At 37.2% G+C, this 25,998-nt stretch overlaps 1 protein-coding gene across 2 annotated transcripts; it reads right to left on the minus strand.

Moving 5' to 3' along the window:
- Nucleotides 1-22,441: 22,441 nt before the first annotated feature.
- On the minus strand, nucleotides 22,442-25,994 carry irx5a (iroquois homeobox 5a). Of its 2 annotated transcripts, none has more exons than XM_051900179.1 (3): nucleotides 25,428-25,988; nucleotides 24,035-24,440; nucleotides 22,442-23,454 (listed from the first exon to the last, which is right to left on the minus strand). In XM_051900179.1, the coding sequence occupies exons 1-3, from the start codon at nucleotides 25,668-25,670 to the stop codon at nucleotides 22,763-22,765; spliced, it is 1,341 nt and encodes a 446-aa protein (XP_051756139.1). In that variant the 5' UTR covers nucleotides 25,671-25,988; the 3' UTR covers nucleotides 22,442-22,762. The 2 variants fall into 2 exon arrangements, with proteins under 2 accessions (XP_051756139.1, XP_051756140.1); XM_051900180.1 differs by having other exon boundaries at nucleotides 23,235-23,454; nucleotides 24,039-24,440; nucleotides 25,428-25,994.
- Between the last annotated feature and the right edge of the window lie 4 nt (nucleotides 25,995-25,998).

Genomic DNA, 25,998 nt, shown 5'->3' on the forward strand with positions numbered 1-25,998 from the left:
GATTCTCTTCCTCATATCCCTATTGAGAGGCTCAGAGTGCAAGGCTACTAGAGTGACAACAGGTAGAACTGCTGTCTGCTCACACCTGTAATAGGTGAGATCAAGAGTAGTGTATTAGTGTCACCGCTGTCGCCCACAGGATTTGCACGCACACACCTTCACTGAATTTTTACCTACTATTTGAATGTCTTTCTGAGAAGCTTGTGGGTGACATGCCATATGTATGAGGGTGATTGTCATCATGTGTTGAGCTTAATCTCTGAAACTTCTGCGCTGTGTGGGTGTTTTACCGTATCATTGTGGCTCAGTCTGAGGTGGGCTTGACAGCCACACCTAAAATTACATTACATGGGGTTTTTACACATAGTGAAAACAAATGTGTACTGTACAACATTTACTGATGTAAAGCTGAATTATAGACTTTATGTACCAATTATATATTATTAGTACATAAAGTCTATAATTCAGCTTTACATCAATAAATGTTGTACAGTACACATTTGTTTGTATACTATGTGTAAAAAAAACCCATGTAATGTAATTTTAGAGATCTGAATCTAAAAAATGACTAAAAAAATGAAACAAATTTACATACCATTTTCATACCATAAATACCATTTTCCATTGAAACAGTGATATACCATAAAAATAATGCATTCTGGGTAATATTTGTTATTTTAAGAAAAGAGGCCTATAGGCTACTTTCTCGAAAACGACAAATAATATTACCCAGAATGCATTGTAATATACAGAAGTAATATACTGTAAAAACAGTGCATTCTGGGTAATATTTGTCATTTTCAAGAATGTAGCCTTGAAAATGACTAATAATATTACCCAGAATGCAATTACTGTTTCAATGGAAAATGGTATTTTACTGTGTATATTTGTTTTGTTTTTTACAGTTATTTTTAGAGTGTATGCTTGTGTATAAAATGTTTATATGTATCTATGTATATTGCTGAAAAAACTTTTTAGTAAGGTAAGTTTGTTACCATAATTGGTGTGTGATACCTAATAGGTTAACTGACAAAATATTACTACAGCACTGATTATTCTATAAGTTATTGTGAATTTATACAGTATAATATTGTTTATGAATTCATATTTGTTCGTAATACATTAATGTAAATTTATACAACAAAATTTAAATTTGTATAAACAGAAATTAAAATTAATCAAGAAGACTGTTAGTTCTTAATACTTAGTGAATAATACCTAGTGCATTAACTAATATTAACAAACCAAGCCTGTTTCCATATTTTATGTATAAATTTCCAAATTATAGTAATTTTGTTAATGGTAAGACCATATTACATTGAGTGCTGTTTATGTCATATCATATCTTATGCTTTGAGGGGTTTTTTTTGTTTGTTTGTTTGTTTGTTTTTTTTGCCTCTTCATTATAGTAATTATTCTAGTCCATGTTCTCATGCAGGTTTTAAAGATGTGGACTTGCACTCTACATAAACGTGAGGATGTTGGTGCCAATTCATAGGTAATTGTCCCTTCTGGGCCTGGATGCTGAGAGTCTTGGAGGAGCCTAAGCTCAAGATCATGGCAAGTGCTAATCTTCTTATACTTAAGGTATCAGGTTCCCCTTTGATGTTTCAAAACATGTTGACTCCTATCTTGCCCAAGAAGGCAATCCAGACACAGCCTTGAGGAACATGGTTTCTTTCTTTATGTCTTGCTTGTATTACCTTTCCTGAAGTTGATTAATGTTGCACAAAAATAAATACTCTTTTAATTTTGAATGTCAGAATATGTAATTTCTCGTCATCATTGCTTTAATTATCTACGGTATTATCATCTATTTGGAAGGTTTAACAATCACGTTAGATTTTTTTTTTAGCCCCCCCCTACAAAAGAAAAAAGAAAAAGAAAAGAAAGGTATCAAAAAAAAAAAAAAAAAAAAAAGAAAAAGAAAAAAAGGCCCAGATGTAAGGTGTGTATGGGTGAGATGGAGGAGAAATGTTTGGTGTTGGTTATTCATAAGAGTAAACCAGCTGTGATAATTGACAAGCTCATGTTCTCTTAATCCCTTTTGAATATAAACACATTCAGCACAGAATGTGAGTCTACTTCCTGTATAATTACTAAGCGTTTGACATGTACACTTAATTCCTCTCACATACTGGCAGTATAGTTCTCCGCTCAATGCAATCAAAGACAAATGTCTGCTGCATGACCTAGAGGGATTCCTCTGAAAAGCATCCTGGCTGCTTTATGTGTGAGTTTAAGTCATAATTGTGTGGATCTGTAAAAGGCTATAGACTGGTGTGGAGCAAGGACATGTTTTATCAATTTGACTGTGTCTCTCTGCATTAGAAGCATTGTGTGGAAAAATGTGATATTTTACTTTAAGACCCACAAAGTATTTGAACCGTCATCTTGCCTAGGGATAAGTGCGTTCCTTGCTATATGCGTAGATTAAAGCCAGCACAAAAACACATTGAGTAGTTGTTGGCATTTGTAGATTGACTTGCCAAGCATTCGGTGTCAAAGGTCACATCTCATGCGCAGGCGTCCATCCTAAATTTTAACCCATAAATAGTGATTTGTAAGAGCAATAAAACTGATCAATACAGCATCAGTGTTAGTAATCTTGCATGCATATCAGTGTTTTATAATGTCATTGATAGAAACTAACAAATAGGCTTGTGCACCATTCAGAATTGAATTGAGAATGTTTGTTAAATTTAATTCCTGAATTTGAAGTAATTTTGAAATGAGGTCGCAAATAGTGAGCATGCAGAATTGCAATTTGATTGTAAAAGAAGTGGAATAAAAATAAATTTAAATTAAAAGAAATTCATATAACTATTGTTTTAACTAGAAAAGCAAAGGTTTTGAAGTTTTGAAAAAAAGAAAAATCTAAAAGCCTTGAAGTTTGTCGGCCATACATAGATCAGTGTTTGAAATGCAAATTGATATGTACTTTATATTTATATATATTTTGTTATATTTAATAAATTAATTTCACTTCCTAGAGTGCATTAACTGTTGAATTTCTTTGAACTTCATTTCAGTAAATTCTCAATTTTGACCAACCCTGCTAAGAAAGGAACAAACCCGAATCCCTAAATGTTTTAACAATATTTGAACTTCCAGGGCTTTAAAACTGCTAAAATAACTTAAGTGGTTAGAATTATTCTATATTGCTTTGCATTTGTTCCTCAAGTGTTAAAAAAACTGTTATTATTAAAATACAATGCTAGTTAATGCTATAGTGTCAATGCTAGTCCTGTGCATACGTTCAAAATCAAGAAAATGGCAACAAGTTTGGACCCACTAGGGCTTTGCTTTCTCTGTAGCATCTTCCCATGGGGTCACAGCACAACTGGCAGAGTACGTCTTTAAAGCCAGACACTTTGAGCACATTAGCATAGCATTAGCTTGGTAATGACAGATTTACCAAGCTGAGTCACCATGTAGCTACATGATGCTGCTCTCATGTAGAGAGCTGAAGTGCAAGATTATATTCAGAGAAACAAATAGCTCTCCTCCCTGAAGAGCACTTGTCATTATAGAGAGAGAGGAAAATAAGTTAGGATAGGAGGGTAATGCCCTGCTGAAGGAACTTAAATGGCATAATGTAAACCATCAGAAAAGCCCAGTAATGGTTTGAGGCAAGACTTGAGTGCTCCAGGTTTGATGCTATCTAAAACTTGTGAATAGCGTTGGGGAAAAGTCATGAAGTATAAAAGAGACGTTTGTGTGTGTGTGTGTGTGAGTGTGTGTGTATGTGTGTGGTTTTACAATCTAACCACGGTCTCTGTGCAATTGCATTATGTTTCTGTATTTATGTTGCTATCTACAGTCTGTGTGTGTGCGTTTTAGAGCAAATCTTTGTGAGAGCTCTATGCTTTTTAGTGTGTGTTTCTGTGTGTTTTGAGTGATCTCGCTGAGAGCCCTGTGCTGTTGTGGTGTGTGTGTAAACTCTGTGGTCTGGTCTGTTTTCTTACTCCGGTTTCAGAGCACAGCCTGAAAATGTTCATATTTTTCATGGCAGCTAAGAGAGAACCATAAATTCACAGCGTGCGTTTGTATTTTTATCCATTTTACATAATGAAAGTTCCAGAGTTTGTGTGTGTGTGAGAGAGAGAAAGAACGAGACCGAGAGCAGGGTGGGGTGTGAGTTTAGAGCTTTGGGATAGTGTGAAAGGCTGGATGTCACAAGTAAAACAAAACTAACTCTTGTGGCAATTTAAATGGTTGTTAAAAATTTGGCACTTGCTTTCACATGAAACACAATCAAGGCTTAGGCCTGAGCGCTCCTAACAGACTCCAGCTCTCAACCACACTTTACATGCCCCGTGACAGCTCTTATTGTGTAGCACTCCTTCAAACAAGGCCTAGGTAAACTGTCCCGGCACCGTCACAAAGTCACTGGAGCCAGTCAGTCCAGACACTTTGCTAGTGCCACCTGTTGCCACGTTGCTCTGTAACACACACCTGTTCTGCAGGTAACACACACTTGAAGCAGATACCTGAGAGGCAGGGCAGCAGACCCATATGGCCACAGGGTGGTGGGCAAGTCTAAGGCTCCCATCACATACACACTTGAGCTATTGTGAGTACAGTAGAAGAGAGATTTAAGGGGGATTACGGTATTGCCTCTAGCTGCAAGGCTAAACTTTGACTGCCTCAGTAACTGATACTAACTGATCCACCTTTCATCTCACTGAGTCACTGATAGCACATCAACTCCTGTTATATAACAGCACAGTCCTTTGTGTGCAGATGAAGGTCTTGTTATCTCAACAGTCCATAAATGTTTACATGCACCTTCAATGTTCCATTTCAGTCAGACTATAATAGTAATTTGTCCTTTTAAAATGCTTTTGCCTAAACAAATTTTTTTTTTAAGTCAAACTAACAGAACTTGATACAGTAATGTGATTGTATACGTGTTAATCAGACTACAGTTGGCCTCTGCGCGTGCACTTGCTTCATTAACTCCAAAAATAAATATTTTTGATATTTAAATTTTGTACCCCTGTAGCTTTTCCAAAGACAAATGCAAAAATAATAACTTTTAAAGACCTCCCTATCTGCCACTTTGAGGTTGTTCATCCCAATGCTATTGGTTGAGCAAACATATATTGTTATATACACTGTAAAAAATGATTGTGATTTTAATGGTAAAAGACTGTAAAAATGCTACGGTGAAAAACAGTTAATTTGTTTACAGAAAGTTTCCATACTATATATGGTGAATAACTGTAATATATATATATATATATATATATATATATATATATTACATTTAATGTAATTTTACGGTAAAATGCCGTTAAATTTACAGTTTTTGGAAGTGCAAAATAACAAGTCATTGTATAATTTACAGTGAAAAACTGTAATTTGACATTCCCACAATTCCCTGCATGACAATTCACATTTGATGTATTTTCGTTGAAATAACTGTTTCTTCTTAGTTTTTCTTTGTTTTGTTTTTTCTAATCAGTTATGTACATTAGGGTTTTATGTTACATCAAATGTTGTTAAATTAATGGTTAATGCATTTTTAAAGTTCCATGTGTGTTACCATGATGTTGTTTAGTGTTTGTGTGAATGACACTGTGTGCACCTTCTATATATTAGTATTGTCCTTCTCAGCTTGTGGAAAATTTGCTTGTGATGAGCTTTGATTCATCGTGTGATTCTCTTCACCACTGTGTTTGGTGGTTGTCAGTGTATTACAAAGGTACAAAACAGATATTTGTTCAATAGGTTGGTAAATTAACATTACATCAGTTCATGAAATAATTTTTTTTTACCATAAATTTAACCATTTTTTAAGGACCGAGTACGAGTACCGATACTTTTTTCTGGTACTTGCCGATACCGATGCCTATACATTTATTCATCTCTCTCTCTCTCTCTCTCTCTCTCTCTTTTTTTTTTTGATGATGTTGCAGTTTTCCAAGCACACCAAGACTAATGAATGTAGAACAGCTCCTTTTTTATTATTCTAATGAAAAAAAGTAATAACTTTTATGTGCTTGTCACAAACTTAAAGAACAAAAATTTCACAGTGTCCAATAACCTTCAAAGGGCATAATTACCAATATATATATATATATAATATTTGTTATATAAAAAGAAATTTACAAACAAATTAAATAAACTTGTTTTTCAGATACAGTAGGTTTATTTACCATGTATACATTTATTTAACATCTTTTGTTGTTTTATTAACATTAATGACAAATATTTAATTAGGCTACGGTCCCTTTAAGACCGAATCCATGGATACTGACACATATCCTGTTTTCACCCAAATGTTTACGTCTACTTAAGCCATAAGCGACTGTATTTACGTGAGATACTCCACACGATGGACATTTTGACAACTATGTGTGCATTTGACCATTCAGGCGCAAGGAGAACCGTTTGCGCGCTGTCTGAGAGAACTGGGATCTCGCACAAGAAAGAGAGAGAGCGCTTTTGGTCTGTGTCATTCAGCGCGATTCCGTGATTGAAAGCATGCAGTTCGCAATGTGTGGGTTGTCATAATTAATTTTGAAGTATTTTCACACCCCTGGAGAAAATGTATCAGTTTCCACAAAAATATTAAGCAGCACAAATGTCAGCATTGATAATATTAAAAAATGTTTCTTGAGAAGCAATCAGCATATTAGAATGATTTCTGAAGGATCACGTGACACTGAAGACTGGAGTAATGATGCTGAAAATTCAAGTAATTTCAGTATTTTAAATTATATTTTAAATTGTAATAATATTTCAAAATATTATAGTTTTAACTGTATTTTTTAATCAAATAATTGCAGCATTGGTTAGAATGTAAATTATTATTATTATTTCAAATATATTTATATACTGATTAAAATATATTTCATTGCAGTCGTCTTTATTTTGAAGAAAGCTCTACATTTGAGTCATATACTCATCCATGCATCCATGGAGAGAGAGAGAGAGGAGGGAAAGAAGCTCCTGTGTAGAATGATTTCTGTGGTGGAGGAAAGTGGAACCAAGCCTCTTAAAACATGAAAACATTCCCCCTCAAACCACCATGACTTAAGCGATTAGGCTGCATCCATAGCAAAACACTCCTATTTCCCGAAGATATTTGGGGCGTTTAATTCTTAAACAATATTGCTTGGTGTGCGGTGTCTCTCTCTTTTTTGCAAGTGCTTTTTATTGCTATTCTCATTCTAGTCGCTTGAGTAAAGCAAATGAGTGGTGTAGTGAGGTCCCGACTGAATAGATTTACAATAGCCTTCATTTAATTATTTCCACAGCCGTTTCTGTTATGTCAACACACATTAAAGGCAGGAAATAGGGAAAAGGAGGGCAGGAACATGGATGCTACTTCTTGCGAGCGTGGCACGCATGTGCAGCGTTGGCAGACAGTGACATAGGATGGTATGCATATTTCATACACTGCATGCATTTTTTACTGGGTGGATTCTATGAGTGCTGTGGCTTTGTACTCTGTCTGTCACCGTGGCTTTGGGTGTGAACGAAACTCTGTCGTGTACAATTTCACTGCAATATATGCTAGGAAAGCGTTTGTATTCTGTCCCGCGCTGTGGAGGCTAGTCAGGGGAATCGGCGATAATGAGGTCGCCAATTGAAAAATTGTCCTTTGGTTTCTTTTCAGTCTGTGGTGAACACATACATAGAAAGCCACCATTTGACAGACAATCAGTCTGTTGTAAAAGGATATTTTTTTGAGGATTAGGCCAATGGCAGCCGCTCAATACTTGGGAATCTTTTCCCATGGTGTGGCATAAATGCTAATATTGTTGATGGATTGGTACCGCATACACAATTTACAAACACAGACACTCTTTTAAAATATAATATATTGATGTGTAATTCAGCTGGGTATCGGCATCATAGTAGGCCTGTCCTCTGTTCTGATTACTGGTGGCAATTTCCTGTGGTAGTGTTCCCAGACTGCGGTTAGATGTCTGATTATACTGTTCTCCAACTTTTTTTAATATATGCCTTCACCAACGACATGAGAACCAGCAAGCAATCAAACATGCAAACGATCAGCAGGCAGATAGTGTTTGGGTTAATGTAGGGGTTGACAGAGCTGCAGTGTTTCCAGCACAAGCCTGGAGTGAACCGCATTCACTGTAATGATTGGCAGGCTCCTTAAGCTGGAATTTAACAGCGGGAGGGGGAAGCCGTGGGCACCAGCCGGGTATCTAGTGTTGTGTCGTACAATTGCCCAAATTTGAAAGGTTACACTCCTCCTCTCCCTCTTTTCTTACCACAGACAACGTCTCCAGAGCGGCTCAGACTGTATCAGTCTGCTTTAATTGTCTGGTTTGTGTTGGAGCTGGTTATGGCAGAGTGCTACTGTGGTGTGAGGTGTCTCTGCCTTGTTTTCAGCCTTTGAAAAGTTTACACATAAACACTGGGACAGTGGAATTCACTCAAACTTTGACCCGCCCTGCAGACAGAAATCAGTCTGCTTAATGTTGGGACTGGGTGGAACTTGAGACTGTTGACAAGTCGAAACACAGGTGTGTGTGTGTGTCTGTGTGTGTGTGTGTGTGTGTGAAAGAGAGGATGTTGCCTTGTAAAAATCGTAAAGAAAACTCTGATGTTTCATGAACAAATGACTCGTATTACCTTGATGAATCCTTCACTAAATGAACTCACTGAATCCATCAGGACTGCGTTTCCCAAAAGCATTGTAGATTGTAGAGACGATTGATGCCAATGTTTTTAATGATCTACTTAGATTTACATTGCGTTTGAAAAACAAAGCCCAGAATGGTTAATAAATCAGTATCAAGTTATCATTAATTTAAAGCTTTCTGTAGAGCATTAATTGAGAGAGAATTTCTCTTACATGTAAACAGACTTTATAACTGAAATACACCCAAATGAACAAATACTGTATGTTAAAGGATTAGTTCACTTTCAAATGAAAATTAGCCCACGCTTTACTCACCCTCAAGCCATACTAGGTGTATATGACTTTCTTCTTTCTGATGAACACAGTCAGAGATATTTTAATAAATTTCCTGACGCATCCAAGCTTTATAATGGCAGTGAACAGGGGTCACAAGTATGAGCTGAAGAAAATGTCTCCATCCATATCCATCCATCATAAACAGTCTCCACACGGCTCCGGGGGGTTAATAAAGGCCTTCTAAAGTGAAGAGATGCATTTGTGTAAAAAAAAAATCCATATTCAACAAGTTATGAAGTAAAATATCTAGCTTCCGCCAGACCGCCTTTCGTATTCTAGTTACGAAGAAAGTGTAAAACTCTTGCAGTTCAATAAGCTTCATAACTTGTTAAATAGGGATTTTTTTTATTATTATTTTTTTTTACACAAACGCATCGCTTCGCTTCAGAGGCCTTTAGTAACCTCCCAGAGCCGTGTGGAGTAAGTTTATGATGGATGGATGTGGATGGAGACACTTTCTTCAGCTCATACTCGTGACCCCTGTTTACTGCCATTATAAAGCTCGGATGCCTCAGGAAATTCATTCAAATATCGATTGTGTTCATCAGAAAGAAGAAAGTCATATACACCTAGGATGGCTTGAGGGTTAGTAAAGCTGGGGGTAATTTTCATTTGAAAGTGAACTAATCCTTTAACATGTTGTAGCATATTTTCACAGTTTTGAGATCACCAACAGGACCCCATAAGGGCTTATTAGATATTCAGTTGTGCAGGAATAATGAAAATTAATCCATGTTGATAGTAAACATTGAAACATTTCCACACATTTGGAAAGCTGCATTGTAAACAAACTTCCATTATATGCCTCACAGCGATGGGAATCAGCAGGAGTCAACTCATAGTGGAGTGAATTTCTAAACGTAAAGGGCTGCAACTCTGATCCAGGCAACATAAGAGTGATGTGTAGAACCAACAGGTCACGACCTAAGTGTGAGTTTACTAAAGAAGCTAGTAAGCTGAAACTAATCTCTCTCTCTTTCTCTTTCTCTGATGTGTTCTTTATTGATTACACAGCATTGGCTGCTAATAGGTCCCCCAGCAGCCGTGTCTAACATAGGTACTTTGATAAAACTACCAGAGAGAGAATGAGAGAAAGAGAGATGCACATAAAATGTAAATACATGTTAATATAACTATGATGACATATTGAGATATCTCCTTTTTCATCTGCAACCATTATAAATTAGCACTGAAGAATGAAGTTATGAACACGGCTCACATATCATGGTCCTCTATTTTCAAAACAGTTCAAGTACTTTGCGCCTTTTCTTCTGAGCCGTTGCTCTCTCTTATCCTCTTATCCTCTTCTTCATCTGTGTAAAAGTCTAGTCAGATTGGGAGGGAACACAGAGTTGTCATTCTTGTTGTGTCTGTCAAAACCTCACTCAGTGAGACACTCAAAACATGCAGCAGATGTGAAAAGTGTGTGTGATGTAAAGGAATTTTCCAGAGGGCTTCCCTGTTCAGGCCTATCTCCTCCAAAGCCACATCATCCTGCAGACATTCATGCTGCTTCATTGAATATTAATTATTCTGACAGCCAAGCTTATTAATCATGCTTCAAGTGGTATAGCCTTAGAAAACATATGATATCTGTCTTCACGGTCTTACCAGGTGGTTTGTAATGTCTTTTAGATTAGGATGCACAGGTATGTGTCAGAAGTATTGCATGTTCATTTTTTATGCAACTTTTTGTAGCAAACTTTTTATTCAAACTTTATATATATATATATATATATATATATTTCTTTAAACTGTGGGTTGGGGTGGTAGCACGATTTTCTCGTGATTACAAAATTTACTAACAATTTTGGATTTTTTTTTTTTTATTATTATATGTTTTGCCTAATTATATATATATATAGAACAAACCTATTTGCAGTGTTACCATGAAAGATTGCAGTCATATTGAAAAAGCTGTTGAATGCACATCTCTGCACATGTTGTTTCTTGAAGGATGCCCTTGGGGAGACACCAAGAGTCAGACAGATTTGAACATTGTCTGCATTAAAAAACAAACTGTCTCACAGTTTGTGAGGCAGACACCAAGACAATCCCGGTGTGTGTGGCCTTTGTAAACACTGGCTGTGTTTACATGGACTGCAAAAACTTGACTACTGTCTTTTTTTTTTTTTCTTAATATGAACATATGCTGAGATGCTTTCATGGGTTGTCATTCATATTCCGTTGAGTTGCAATGACCACAAAAATGTTTTGACACATTTCAAAATGTATTAATGTCGGTGCAAAATTTCAAACCAATTGGCATTTGTTTTTTAAGAAAGATAACACACACTTTTCAAGCAAAATATTCTATATCTATATTGTTCAAAATGAATAAGTAAACTATTTTCTGAGACTGTGCAAGACTTCTAGTTAACAGCTCATGAATCAGAAGAATAAAGTGCAATAAACAGTAAAAGTCCAATGTAAAGCTCTCATCATTTGTTTTCAGATTGCACTTGGTTTCATATTTTGTATCTGCAATAATAAATGAAATTCATGAATTAAGTGTGACTCAAGTATCTTTTTGTTGCCACTGTCTGTGATATCTAAACATAAGACAGGTATTCCTGGACCTTTTTTAGTTTAATTTCAGTTTAATCTTAAAATCTTAAAATACTATTTACATAGTAAATTCTGCTTTAAAATATTCTGTTAACCATCCGATGCTTGACTTCCATTATTCTGCGTGTTTTGTTTTGTTTTTTACATTAATTTGATGTATTTATTTATTTTTAGTGAAAACACAAATCCAAAATAGCTCAATCTTAGGAATACTTTTATTTAGAGAGCAGTAATGTACTTTTGTGGTTTTCCATAACTGAAAATGCATCTATCCACTAGTTAACACCATTTACTAAAGCATATTTGTTCAGTGGGCCAAAATATCCTTTCAGCTCTACACAATTTCAGCTTTAGAGTATTTATAATAAAACAGTGATGCAACTTTGAATTAAATATTTGAATTAAACAACATCATGCAGTATCATACATACTTTTATATGTATAATTTATTGTCATTTTATTTTCCAACAATGCAGTAATAGTTTAAGGGTATCTTCTTTGCATTCCTGTATATTGCCATTAGTTTACATTACAACAGTTAATGCATGGTGTACCCTGAGGTGGTCAGATGTGTAACTCTGTCAACAAGATTGGGAATGATTTATGCTAGATTCTACATTTAAAGAAGAATATACGATTTTCCTTTTTAATTGAACATCATCTGCATCAAAGGGTTAAAATGAGTGTACGGCCTGTCCTCTGTCTCTTGCTCTATATCCTTCTTTAATGTAGGTGACATTACCAAAGCTCCTTCAGGGAAGGGCAACGACTCCTGTATCCGATCGATGGCCAGCGACATACAAATCATATGTATTGATCATCGTAATCAGTGTAAAGAATATAGGGCAGACACTAAAATCATATGCTCTTAGTCTTAATAGCCCACATCAAAGCAATTATGCACCCAAACTAAGACTGACTCACCATATGCATATTACACAGCCTAATACATGTTCGGTGATTTACCCCGACAATCCGGTCCATAAATCAGACAAAACATGCACGCTATTGAGCTGTTCAAGTGATAGGGTTTGTGCGCATGTGTTATGATGGAGATCTTCGTAGGCATTGGGCCCTCTAAGTGTATGACATCCATGGGTTTTTATATGTGTGTGTCAATACTTGTGATGTATAAACTAATGTCAGGCAGAAACACTAACGAATGAGCTACATTTGGGCTGAGTCAGTCAACAGGTCAAGGACAGGGGAGAGATGTCATTATTTCTGGAATTAATTGATTGTGTGTGTGTGTGTGTGTGTGTGTGTATGTTTGTGGTTTTAATCTAGTATAAGTTAAGACAGAATTGAATGGTGATTATGCTTTATAATTATAGACTCAAATATTGTGTATTCACAATAAAACTACAATTTATAGACTGCAAAATTATGAATTTAAATATCACACCCTAATTTTTCATCACAGAATTGGACCCTTGTATGAGAGCTGTATTGTATTAGAAGCTGCTGTGAGTTTCAGCAGAAGAGACACACAGCATTAAATAACGCTGCTCATATTCTCACTGTTTGGAAAATTGAAATGGATTGTCAAGCATAACGCTTGCTTAAAAATATCATTTTTAATGCTATGTCTCAGTCTGATGATTCAATCTTTAATAGCCACCCTCCCTTTAGTCAGATTAGGATGTTTATTAACAATTTATTTAAATTGTCTGCTTATTCCGATTCCCCTGATTAGGTTTCTGTCACTATTTGAATAAAAGTGAAAGAATGAAAGCAATATCAGTCTGTGCTTAGTAAATCTTTATGTTTTCCCTTTCTTCTTTCCTAACTTTCTCTTTCTCCACCTCTCTCATTCTTGACAAATGCATTTTATATCCACCATCACTGTGAATAAGGTTATCATGATCACAATTCTCAGTCCGTCTTTCTCTTGTAGCGCATGTCAGAATAAAAGGCCCAGACTCTGGAGCAAATTCATATTTGAAATGCTGTAAGTGCTAACATTTAACATTGAATGAATGCAACAGTCTGTGAAGTCAGGTCAATGTAGATTAGATTTACAAAGGAGCTTCTTCCTATTAGTTCAAGGCTGAAATTGTTTCCATCATAATTGTTTAGTAAAACCATCACATTGTAGTTGCCAGTTTGACAGATCGATGACACACATTTTGGAAAATAGCACACGTCAAAATCCGTGACTTGCTTCCTGTGACTCTTTTGTTGTTGACCTTATTCAGTATCATATTTTACACCCATGCAATTACATATTGCATACAATGGCTTCTGTAATTACATTTGCTGTTTATTGCTGTTTGATGCAGCACCAATCTAATTAGTTTTATTTGTAGAAATAGAGGGAGAGAAGAATAAGAGACAAAAAATAAGGGGGAGCCAGAGGACCGGTAGGGAGAAATATGTGCCAATGCATTCTTACTTTGCCTTGGCAGAAAGAAAATATGTGAGATGTTTTTTTTTTCTACATCAAAAAACTTTGCACTTAAAGAATAGAAATTTTGATTGACATATTGTCAAATTTGACACTTTTTTTTTTTTAATCTGAAAAAGTGTAAATTGTCCTTGAGCATTGGAAAAGTATGTATTATTTCTATAAATCACATTATATTAGTATAACACAGGCTCTAATTTGTGTAAGAGGTGATCGAGAGAGACAGGAAGGGTGGAGGGATTATTTAGGAATATGCACAAATGCTTTTGACCCCATCATGGCGACCGCTTACATACCCCCTGAAGGTCATTAATCATTGTTGGGATTCAGAATGGTTGCTTGAGTGAATAGACAAATAGAATATTTCTTATAATATCCCCCTTTAATTGCACAACATGGTGTTATGTTTGTTTTGTTGCCTTTGTTTTGTTCAATTTTGTTCATTTGGCCTTTTTTGGGGGGGGAATAAAGAGTGAGGGTGAAGAGAAGTGAAGAGAAGTGAGAGAAAGAAAAAGAAAGAGAGGGGTGGATATCTGATTACTTCTGTCTTTTCCCACACACTGATCAGAGACTGAAAGTTGAGAGCATGTGTCCCTCAAAGCAAGGAGTTCACTCCTGTTTCCAGTTTAACCTCCTATTAAACTGTCCTTTGTCTTGCATCTCCACTGGCGCAGGCTCAGTTCCATGCATGCTGACCTGGGGTCAGATAGGTTAAGGGGGGTAAAAACTAGTCCCACTGCCCATCCAAGGGTGACGACAGATCTGTGCAATGCATTATCAGAAAAGAACTATATACTACCACTGTTTGATGATCAGTGGAGCAATAAATTCATTTATCATCATTTTATGCCTCATCAAACAAGTTGCCAACCCCTTCATGGGAGTAGCAGAAATTAGCTAGTGAAAAAGTGTTCATTTTAGTTGGAGCTAGGTAAGTGCTTTTTGATTGCCTTCTCCAACAATGCTTCCCCTGACAAGCTAATAAATCAGATCCATACAAAATCTGAAGTGCCGCTCTAAAGGGTGAGCAACCGCAACACACACAAAAACACTGAGATGTTTTCAGTAATAGCTACTTGCAAACATACTGTTGTTTTTCTTTATTCTTTAAAGGCATTATTCACCCCAAAATTGTAAATTCTGTCATTGACTCTCTCTTATGTCGTTTCAAACCTGTATGTATTTTTTCCTCTGTGAGACATAAAATAAGATATTTAGAATATTCATACAATGAAATTCAGTTACACCCACTGACTTTTTTAAAAGGCGTTTAAAAAAAAAAAAAAATCATGACAATTTAAATTTTTGGATGAACTATCCATTTAATGGCAAGTCAAATCCAGGTACTCAATATTGTATGTGAATTCACATTAAAAGAAAATGCACTTTAAGAGCACTGGTTTTGTTTTGTGACCGCCAGGGCTCACCTGAATGGTAATCAGACTGAAATGAGCTTGTGTTGAAATCTCTCTTGTGTTCTGTAGCACAATGTTGTACTGTGGCCCCTTTGCTCTGTGTTTGGCAGGCAGGTGAAATCATGCCATGCTACACCTATCTTGCCCAGATGGCTCTGGCATTCTCAGCCAGAGAATTACTTCTCAGACTGGAAATGGCGCCTTCACTGAAAATGAGGTCAATCGATTATTTGAGCCTGGGATCAGACTTGCCCCCTTTCCTGCAGTGTAACAGGTATTAATGTATTTGGCAGGATCCTGTCTGGGGGGGGGTCCAGGCAGACGAGCCCCAGCACGGGAGGTTGAAGGAAGGCCACAGTTGGCGTTTATCAGTTGAAAAAGCCTCGCTGATGAGATTACCTATTCTGCTTGGCTGTAAAGCACGCTGCTAATCAGAGAGCTAGCCAACACTCTCTCTGCTGGCACGCAACCAGAATACTTGGTTTAGAAGGTGCTTAGCAAACAAATGAAAGACTATATATAGTGTGTATATAAAGAGACAGAAAGATCTAATATTTTAAAGGTATAGTTCACCCAAAAATTCAAAACATGATTTCTTTTTGCAGAAGAAAGTCATGTAGGTTTGGACTGACATGGGGTTGAGTAAGTGATGACAGAATTTCATTTTTGGGTGAAGTATCCATTTAAAGAAAATAATTTCATGAAAACGTGCTATTGTTTCTTGAATGTAATTGTGGTCTAACATATGTTAATTGCTGGTTGTACATTATCAGCAAGTGCCTTCGCTTAATTGGTGTGTGTGGGAGTTCAACACCCTGTGAAGTGCCTGAAAGAAAACAGTCACAGGGCAGTGCCTTCTCCTCATTTAGTGTGTGAATGTGTACAGTAGGTCCAGGCACACAGTGTTGTGACTGAGTAAAGCGTGTCTCAACTCCTTCTCATTAATATTGCCTAAACATGCACACACACACATACACACACACACACACATAGAGACACACTGCTGTCTTCACATAGCTGAAAATAACCCCAGTAAAGCAGCAGCCATTTATCTGTATCTGGGGAACTGATCCAATTACAGAGCTTACATTTGCATCCATCAGCCTGAGAGGGGGAAATTTCTCTGTGAAAAACTGGTCAGCTTCCTCCAAAAAAAAAAAAAAAGAAAGAAAGAAAGAAAAAAAGTCAGGAAAAAATTAGATGATTGCCCCTCATTCTCCTGCATAACTTCCATCATCAGGCTTGGCTTTCTTCCCCAGGTGGGCTGCAGATAATGGCCGCTCACTCCTGCTATCTCACAGAGCAGCGCATCAGAACAGCCATTAGGCTAAATATCAGTGTCATAATGTGGAACAGATGTCTAGAAGAAAGGGATCATTTAAAAGGCCAAATGAAAATAAACAGGCAGCTTGTAGACCTCCCTTCATCCCCTCTTTCCTACATCCCCCTCTCCTCTCCCCTCGTTCTCGTGGACCCTGTGTAGTGCCCAAAAGAAAACAGTTCATCAATCTTAATCTGAACCATTAAGAATGTAATAATACTAGCCGCTTATCTAGGCAAAGTGGTGCTGTGGGACTCTTAGGACTTGAGCCTAATGTGTTGAAAACTGTCCCTGTATTTTTTCCTTGCAGTGAAAAAAGCGTTTATATATTCATTAAAACGAAACTTTTCCACCCTTGTGCAGGTTTACCTTTCAATTGGGCTGATATTTCATAGTATCCTGCATATGCTTATCATTAATTGTAGTGACTGTGTAAACAGAGAAAACATAATTAATTAATTAAAAAGTGAATATAATATTATTAACTTTCAAATAATGCCATTTCACAGAAAATGAAATGAATTGATCTTTTAGAAGTATTTTATGAATGTTGTTAAATATGTTCTTGTTTTTGTGATACTGATTGCTTTCGTAGTTAATTTGATGAATAATCTAATAGTTTGGACAGTTGAAGGAAAGGCAACCCCTAGATGAGTTGGGAATGGGAGATCAGTTTGGTCTTGAACTTGATCTGGTGCGGTGTAATCTTTATATATAGGCTAACCAATATTATAAAGTGTTTTTAAGTTAAAGCTTGTTTTTAATTAAACAAATCCACATAAACACAATTATGCTCTTATTTAATTTGATTTAGAGCAATTTTATCTTTAACAATTTACAGATGAAAATATGTCTGGTTTAACTTTCGCACTTAATAATTAATTTACTATTGTTTTATTCTTTGCATAATAGCTATTTTGTCAAAACGCGCTCGGGTCATCATTCTTCGTTAATGTTTTCCTTCTTTAGGAAAAAAACTATGTATGGAGGTTTCACTTAAAACATCAGAAAGCTGAAAATGACACGTGTAATCTCTCCCCAGAGAGCCGCACGCGGGCAATAGGAAAACAGTGGGTGAAGTCTAGGCTAAAGTGGGGGTAAATAGCAGTAAATCACAGCCTGTCACTTCATCTGGCTCAACTTACAATGTACGTCTGCCTATCTAAAATGTTCTTTTAACACAAACGATTTATAAGTGTCGAATGGGCCGTGACTTTGCCGAAAAGCCGCCCTTTACTTCTCCTTCCCCCTTCGTCTACGAGCGGTTAGAGCCCGCGAAATGAAATACGTCAGAGCAGCCCTGACAGGAGCTCGATTTTTGGGGGAGAAAATAGGCTAATTTGTGAAAATTACGCCCCATGGCCGCGTCACACTCTTCGCCCCGGAGTGAAGAGAGAGTACGAGAGAAACAGCTGGTGTGAATTTTTAGCACCCATAATTAATTAAGAGGTTCCTCAGTGGGATTGGATGATTAAATAAAAGGGAGGAGGTATTCCCAGCATGCCGTACTGAATAGACCACTCAAATTCAGTTTCTTTATTGAAGGTTTGGGGGTGAGGATGATGTTTTGAGAATATTATTCACTCTATAACTTTTGCGATTATTCCTCCGTATTTCCCCCCCTGCTTTTTATCTTTCCTTCTTCTTTTCCCGACCGAGGTCCCGTCAAGCAGTTCCTGTCTTTTTCTCTCTCCGTTTTTATAAACTAACTAGCGCTAATCAACCGACATATTGTTCACTTCAAGGGGAGAGAGAGAAAGAGGGGGGAAAAAAGTTCTGAATTTGGCCACACTTGCTCTGCTGCCTCGCGCAGATGTCCCAACGCATATTTATAAGCAGGTCAAATAAAAGGGTGTCCTTTTACACATTCGAGCTGAATTTGATTCGGCTCAGCTGGAGTCGTGTCAGTGTGGAGGGATCAAGTAGTCGTTGACTGTTATCAGGTGGACTGTCGATATTACACAGAAATCCGTTTTGGAACACTTGGTCCAGTACATTTTAACGGTGATTTAGCGATTATTTTATCAACAGGTTCTGATTACGCCGTAGACTTTACCTGTTTATGGGGAGGCCCCGTCGCTCTCCGCTCGATTACGTGGCAGGTGTAATTTTACGCGTAAATGTTTTAAGATCAAATTTTCGGTTTTAAATAATGTATTAAGCAGGGGTGCAACATAATCATGTTCATTAAAATGTTAAATTTTTGCTTGGGTTTTGTGGGCTTATTGAGCGTGCAAAGGCTATTGTTGAATGATATATGCAAACACGTTTAGGAATATCACCAGAGGATATTTATACACTGAATTTTAGAGGATCAGCTTTCTCTTTGCAATTTTACTAACATTTTTGTGATGTTTAGAAATGTAAAAATAGATTTTAGGCTATTCAGAATGCGGTCAGATCTCTAAAATACATTTTGGGTATAGGCTATATATATATATATATATATATATATATATATATATATATATATATATATATATATATATATATATATATATATATGCATGTGTGTATGTTCAGTTTAATTAAATTATTTCCAATACCCATTATATTTCTTAATTCATGTAATTTTTTTTTTTTTATTCATGTAGTTCATGTACACAAAATTCATTAGTTTACGTTGGTTTGTTTTTGTCTCTCCCCATTTATTCTGACTTTTGTTGGTCCAGTTTCTCTGAGAATAAGAGTTTTTTTTTTTTTTTTTTTTTTTTTTTCCTGCTTCTCACGTTTCTAATGAGAGCAAATAGGCTAGTTACCTAAAGCAAGGGGCCGGTCGAGACTCGCATTTTTCAATATATTTTGAAAAGCACGGTAATAAACGCTTTTTATACAATAATTTCGTTTCAGTAATTTGTTACAATTTCGTTTTCCCCTACAATGGCTCAATTTAGCCTATTGTTCAAAAAAGACGCTGAAATTAATACAGATGTATAACCATTTTTTTTTTTTCCCCCAGAGTTTACATCACAATTCGTGGATGAAGACATTTATGTTCACTGGCTTTTTTGTAGCTATATGCTACTCTCTTCCTTTTATTAATTTTACAGCTGAGATAGCCTAAAGTCTCTTCGCAGAACACTGAATTTACATTTTGAAATCTTATTTCAATATGTACTTTATTTATTTAGCCTATCAGTTAGATTCGTCTCAGTCTCTCTCTCTCTCTTTTTTTTTTTTTTTTTTTTTTTTTACACGTGGGAACTGTCTTGCTCTCACTTGACATGCACACACAGTGACTGTGGATCTCTTCCGAACAATGAGTCTGAGACCCATTCAACTGGAAGAGAGAGAGAAAGAGAGACAGAGAGACGCGGGGAAAAAGTTGAACAAAGTCGTGTAGGATCATTACGGTGTTTGCGCGTTTATTCATTCTCACAAAAGCACGAACCGGTCGACCCGAGTCCGAAAGTTTACTGGTTTAATAGATCGTATCACATTGTGTTAAGATGAAGATAATTGACGCCTGTGTTTAAAATGTAGGCTACATAAACGAAATCGCAATATATAGGCTATATAGCCTAAAATAATTATAATAGAGAAAATAACTAAATCCCATGTCTTTCGTTATCATCATATAACACAGCAAATTAAACAATCACTGATTTAGGCTAAGTCATGTGTTAGTGAGTGACCTTTGATAATTCAGGAGTTAAATATAGATTTTGGTTTTGCATTATAGCCTCTTAAAGTACATTCTAGTTGGATGAAGTTCACACGACCTTTATAGAATACATTAGGCATCTTTAGTGTGTTTAAAATGCTTTCTCTGTTGTGTCTATATAGGCGTTGAAATCAGCTTTTAGTCAATCCCCGTCCACCCGTTGAAATATCCAATTGATTTTCATCATGCGTAAAATGAGATCGTAAATTATTATTTCAATATTTAAGCCTGGATTGTCAGCATTAGAAGAGAGTATATTTTGTAAAAAAAAAAAAAAAAAAAAGAAAGAAAAAAAAGAAGAGTAAGAATAAGAAGAAGAAAAAAAAGTGACAATTCAGACGAATGAATGTTGATTATATTAATTCGGGAGGAAAAATGCAACCATCTGTTTTCAAAAATATAAATTGCTGCTTTTGAAACTTTTAGAAGGGCTTATGCACACTCGGAGCATTGCATCGAATGCTTCAACTCCTAGAGGGATCAGCAAAGAAAAACATAATTATGCTATTTAGCCGGCTGATGTGGTGCAGTGGCAGCTCCATCCCACTCCGAGAGATTAAATATAGCTGCCCCCCTCACCCCCTCTGCTGCCGGGGAAGGACATTAGAGCCAGGGGAATTAAATGAAACCCAGGGGACTTTTCAACTGGAGTGCGCAAAGTAAACTATAGAGATTAATGACACGACCTCCGACTGAATCAAGTCGCTTCCCGTCCTCCTTCTATTATTATTATTATTATTATTATTATTATTATTATTATACATTTCAGATTATAATTCAAGGATTATAATTCAAAATATCAGTGCTATGTAGCGGATGTGTTTGTACAATTGTTCGTGTCTGTTTTAAATAGACCATACTTCGAGATTGAATGTCAATTATATTAATCGTATTAACATTTTATAATAATCATATGATATTTCATGGAACCATGTTGAATTATACAACTGATTTTTAAGCTATATATAACGTATAACGAACGACCAACAAATATAAATTATTATAGTCAAAATATATATAATATAATTTTGTCCGAAGGATTTGTGATTATGTTCCAGTTAATTGTATATAATAAATGAGATTTGTTGTTTTGTAATTTGGAGACTGAAATTGCTTAAAATGTGTAACTAAAACAATTGAAGTCTTAATTTATTTTTATTCTTAATTATAATCTCTGCGTAACATTTTGTACCTTCATAATTCTTTCAGTAATTTCTTAAACACATTTTTGAATACATCTCAGCTATAATCTGTTACTCTCCCTGGTTATCAGCGCCTCTTGAAGAAGGTTCACTCTCTGTCTCCTGAAGAGTCAGGCCTCGAAATTAAGAGCAAGTGTGACACCTACCTGCGGGTGAGGGTAGAGGTGCAGGACGGTACTAAGGGACAGGCCATGCCAGGGGGACATTTGCTTGTCACGGCACCTTGGCTACACTCTTGAAAGCCATCAGCGTCTATAATCCAAAGCACTATTAAGCCTATCCTACCATTTAATGATATAACAGAGCAGTATGCTCCCAGACCAACTCCGCACCGCCGCGCGCCTCTAACCACTTTGCCACGCCTAGGAAATAGTAATGAGGTCTAAATTTGGCATAAAATCGAACTCATTACTGGAGTTCGCCACCTGATTGCTTTGCATATAACACGACGCGGTTGGAATGTAATTGGGTTAAATGACTGCTCGACACTTTTGCCGGTGTTGTCATATCAATATTCATCCGTCGAGCCATCTCTCTGTTTGCAAAAGAGAGACGAGCATTGCCCCGACAGAAGGCTATCGGGAAAAAAAGAACTTCCGTAAAAAAAACTTAACAGCATCGAACCGACAAATAAAGCCTCGTCTTCATATGGCTCTTCCCAAACCGCCTGAGTTTCACCGCCCCTTCTTGTTTTTAGGGGTAAATCCTTAAACAGTATATATACCTGCTAATTTCAAGTATTATCACGCTGCTTTTACTCCAAGGCATTTCAGCGTCTAGCAAGAATACTTGTCCTTGTCATGATGTCATTTATCTTCAAGTAAATAATATCGCTTTAAATTGTGCAGCTATCAAATTCTCATTCACATGCATTCAAATTCCCAAATCAGTCGCTGCACACATTTTCTTTTCCATAATTTACTTCAAAGATAGTGTATTGTCCATTTTAAATACAAAATGCTACATTAAATATACATATTAGTCTTTAATACAAATAGACTCAGGCGGCTGCAGCGTTTAAGACAATTCTTAGAAGTTACATCCTCTTGATTAACAATTCAGAAACTAAGATTTTGAGGATAAGCATTTACTCAGAAAATAATTGTCCTCGGATTTTTTATTTTTATTTCTTTTTTTTAATCAGAATTCTTCGTCTTTTGCTTCTTCTTTAAGCAACCACAAATAATAAATAAATGTCCGTGTGATTGGCGATGAATCCGGTATTAAATGTTTGACATACCTTTCTTTAGCTCATAAGGTGAGTCTTTACAAAGATCTACCTGTGTTTGGCTTCTTACTTTGCTCTCTCTTACCAGAGCCTCGGCTCTGTTTAAAACAGTCTGGCTTAATCCATTGAAATGTGCCGTTGAGCTGGTGTTGGTGCCGTGGCTGCTGTGGAGGTGTCCGAAAGTGCTATAGTTCGTGTAGCCCGGGTAAAAAGGGGACGTGTAGTAAATAGGCCGAGAAAGGACCGTGTTATTAGGGAGAGGGCACTGAGGGGAGGAACGGCTCGGCGAGGCAGCGCTGGCTATGACTGTGCTTTGACCCAGCCCCGCGGCCTGTGGAGCCTCACTGCTCCCTTTGCACCTGTCCGAAGACGTGGCGATCTCGGCCAGAGACCAGAGTTTGGGTTTGGGCGCCGAAGGGGGAGAATGAATAACAGACGTTACGTTGCTGTTCCCCGTGCTTGCGGCGTGGCCCGGTTCTGAGGGCTTTTCTTGCGTAATGAGATCATTCCCTCTCTGTAGGACGGGGGGAGAGGAGGTGGTGGGTTTCGCTTGCTCTGCGAGCAAATCCGTCCGCTCCTCTGTGTCTTTTAATTCCGAGTCTGTCAAAGGTGGATCAAGATCTTTAGCATGAGTCTCGTCTTTAAATCTGTCGCATGGTATCTCCCCTGGGTTGATAAGTTTATGATCTGAAAGAAAAAAGAAAAAAAAAAAAAAAAAGTTTTGATTAAGCAAGACTGGTTTACAACAACATGGTGTAGAATTTTTGAAGATGAGACAGATATCACATGCACAATTAAAACTGTTGTATATTCCTGGTTTTACAGTTAAAAAAAAAAAAAAAAAAAACCTCATTCAATTCATTTACCTATTTCCGTGCAACGTTGTTTAATATTTGACATTTATATAATAATAATAATAATTATTATTATTATTATGAATAATAATTACGAAATTATTATTATTATTATTAATTAAGAAATTATTATTATTATTATTATTATAAAGAGGCTTGTGTTATTATAGCTATAAATGAGATGCCGTGCGCCAGCTGTGTCCTTATTATGCAGCTCGAGATAAATGAAGTGCAAAACACCATACGTCACGAGCAATTCTCAGTCCATAAGAAGTCAAATTAGAGGAGTTCAAGGTGATTATTATTTAAAGCAATTCTCCCATTATAAATAATATACCACCATTAACCAGCAATCAATTTTGCGCCCGGAGTGGAAACGACTGCGATGAAAAATTGATGATTTTTCCACAGACCTGCCTCTGTGTCTGTGGAGTCTCCCTTGTCCGTGGGCTTGTTTGGCTCGTCGTCGTCGTTTTTCTCTAGATCAATGTTTTCGTCCTCTTCCTCGTCCTCGCTCCGGTTCCGTGGGGTCCAGGTCATCTTGTTCTCTTTCTTTAGCCTCCTTCTGGCGTTGGCGAACCAGGTGGACACTTGAGTGAGGGTCATTTTAGTAATGATGGCCAGCATGATCTTCTCGCCTTTGGTGGGGTACGGGTTTTTCCGGTGCTCGTTAAGCCAAGCTTTCAAAGTGGCTGTGGCGTCCCGGGTAGCATTCTTGCGGTAAGCTGGGTCTCCATACGGGTACGAGCCCAAGGGAGCAGCGTAAGGATGATACCCTATAGATCCGGCCATGCCTGTCGTGTGGTCATACGGGGAGCTCTGCAAGGAGCCAAACCAATTGTTTTATTAGCAAAATATCACTTTATGGACAGCTGCGCACAATGTAGGATCGGTTACAGATCACTTACGCAAACACACCATAAACAAACACTACGCACACACATGCACGCCACATGACATGTACACACTTTAAATCTAATTAATCTAAATAGTAAAGCGCAAGGCCGCAGGGCCACGTATTCTATCGTTTAAATTTTTCCAGCAGGAATGATTGTGAGATGCAATTTCACAACGTTCTCTCCAAAATCCCTCCTCTTTGTTAGCGTTCATAAATCTTTATTCGACAGTGATACTGACTTTTGACAATGTTTATTTTCAGATTAGCCAGCTAATTAGAAGTTGCAGCGTTATGTTGGGTCATCTGACAGTGTAGCTACTACACGCGTTGACCAGCGCTGGCCTACGTGCACGTAATTTCACATTTAAATAGCCGGTAAAACATGTTTCCTTTGAGTAGCCTATTTGACTAAATACACGATTAAGACAAATGGGGAGCAACTGATAATTTATTCCTTTTGATATAAAAAGGATATTACTCAGCTGCTGCCCACAGAACCGAGGAAATCGTGTTGCCACAAATAAACACCAAAAATATATATTTTTTTATTCATTAAAAACGTGAAATTATGTTTGTATGTTTTTTTTCTGTTTGCATTTATTGGAATCGAAATTAACGTATTCATTTACTGTGTAGAGAAAATATCAAAGTCTATTATGTTTATTTTTAGAACAATTTCTGGTTGTTTTAAAATGTTGTGCTGCAATATGTATTATTAAAAGTGTCACGAAACCCAACCAAATTCCGCGAATGCATATTTGATTGTTAAAACCGCAGATCTTGTGCAAATGATTACAGTGTGTTTCGTTCTTGCAACAGAATGTGCATTACAACGAAGCATAACAATTTATCCGCCCAACTTTCCAGAAGTAGGAAAATAAACAGGACCGTGAATATAGCGCACTCACCACATAAGAAGTGAAAGTGGCGGCGGCGGCCGCATCAGCACTGTACGGGAGATGGGAATTGTAGCCTGGCGAGGCGCTGGTGAACGCTGTAGATCCGGCATAGGGAGCGAAAGCTGAGCCAGAGGAAGATCTCCCTAGCTCCTCAGTCCGGGGTCCCGATATCACGCTTGTACTGTAGGCAGGACACGAATAGAGTGCCAAAGAGGCGGATGGCTGATACAAGTAGCCCTGAGGGTACGCCATGGTGAAGATCCAAATATAAGCTTCTCACTTGAGTTCTTCTCCCTCAAACTCTCACGCGCTCTCCGCGCTCGCTCATAGAGTTCCGAGTAAACAGACCTCCGTCCCGTCCTCCTCACGTTGATAGCAGTGATGGAAATTAAAGAGGACGACGAATGCATAGACTTCAGACTCGTTAATCAGTCGTTGTCAGACTCACACGCGGATTTTCGAGGCGCTCTCTCACCCTCTGCGCGCGCTGTGACTCTCATGCCGAGCGCGCGGGACAAGTTTTTTGCTCTCGGATGGGGCTTTGCTTCGGAGAGTGTCCTGCCAGGATGCTAAGTTGGAA

Source organism: Ctenopharyngodon idella, chromosome 7, assembly GCF_019924925.1.
Source record: "Ctenopharyngodon idella isolate HZGC_01 chromosome 7, HZGC01, whole genome shotgun sequence".
NCBI classification, from domain to species: Eukaryota; Metazoa; Chordata; class Actinopteri; order Cypriniformes; family Xenocyprididae; genus Ctenopharyngodon; species Ctenopharyngodon idella.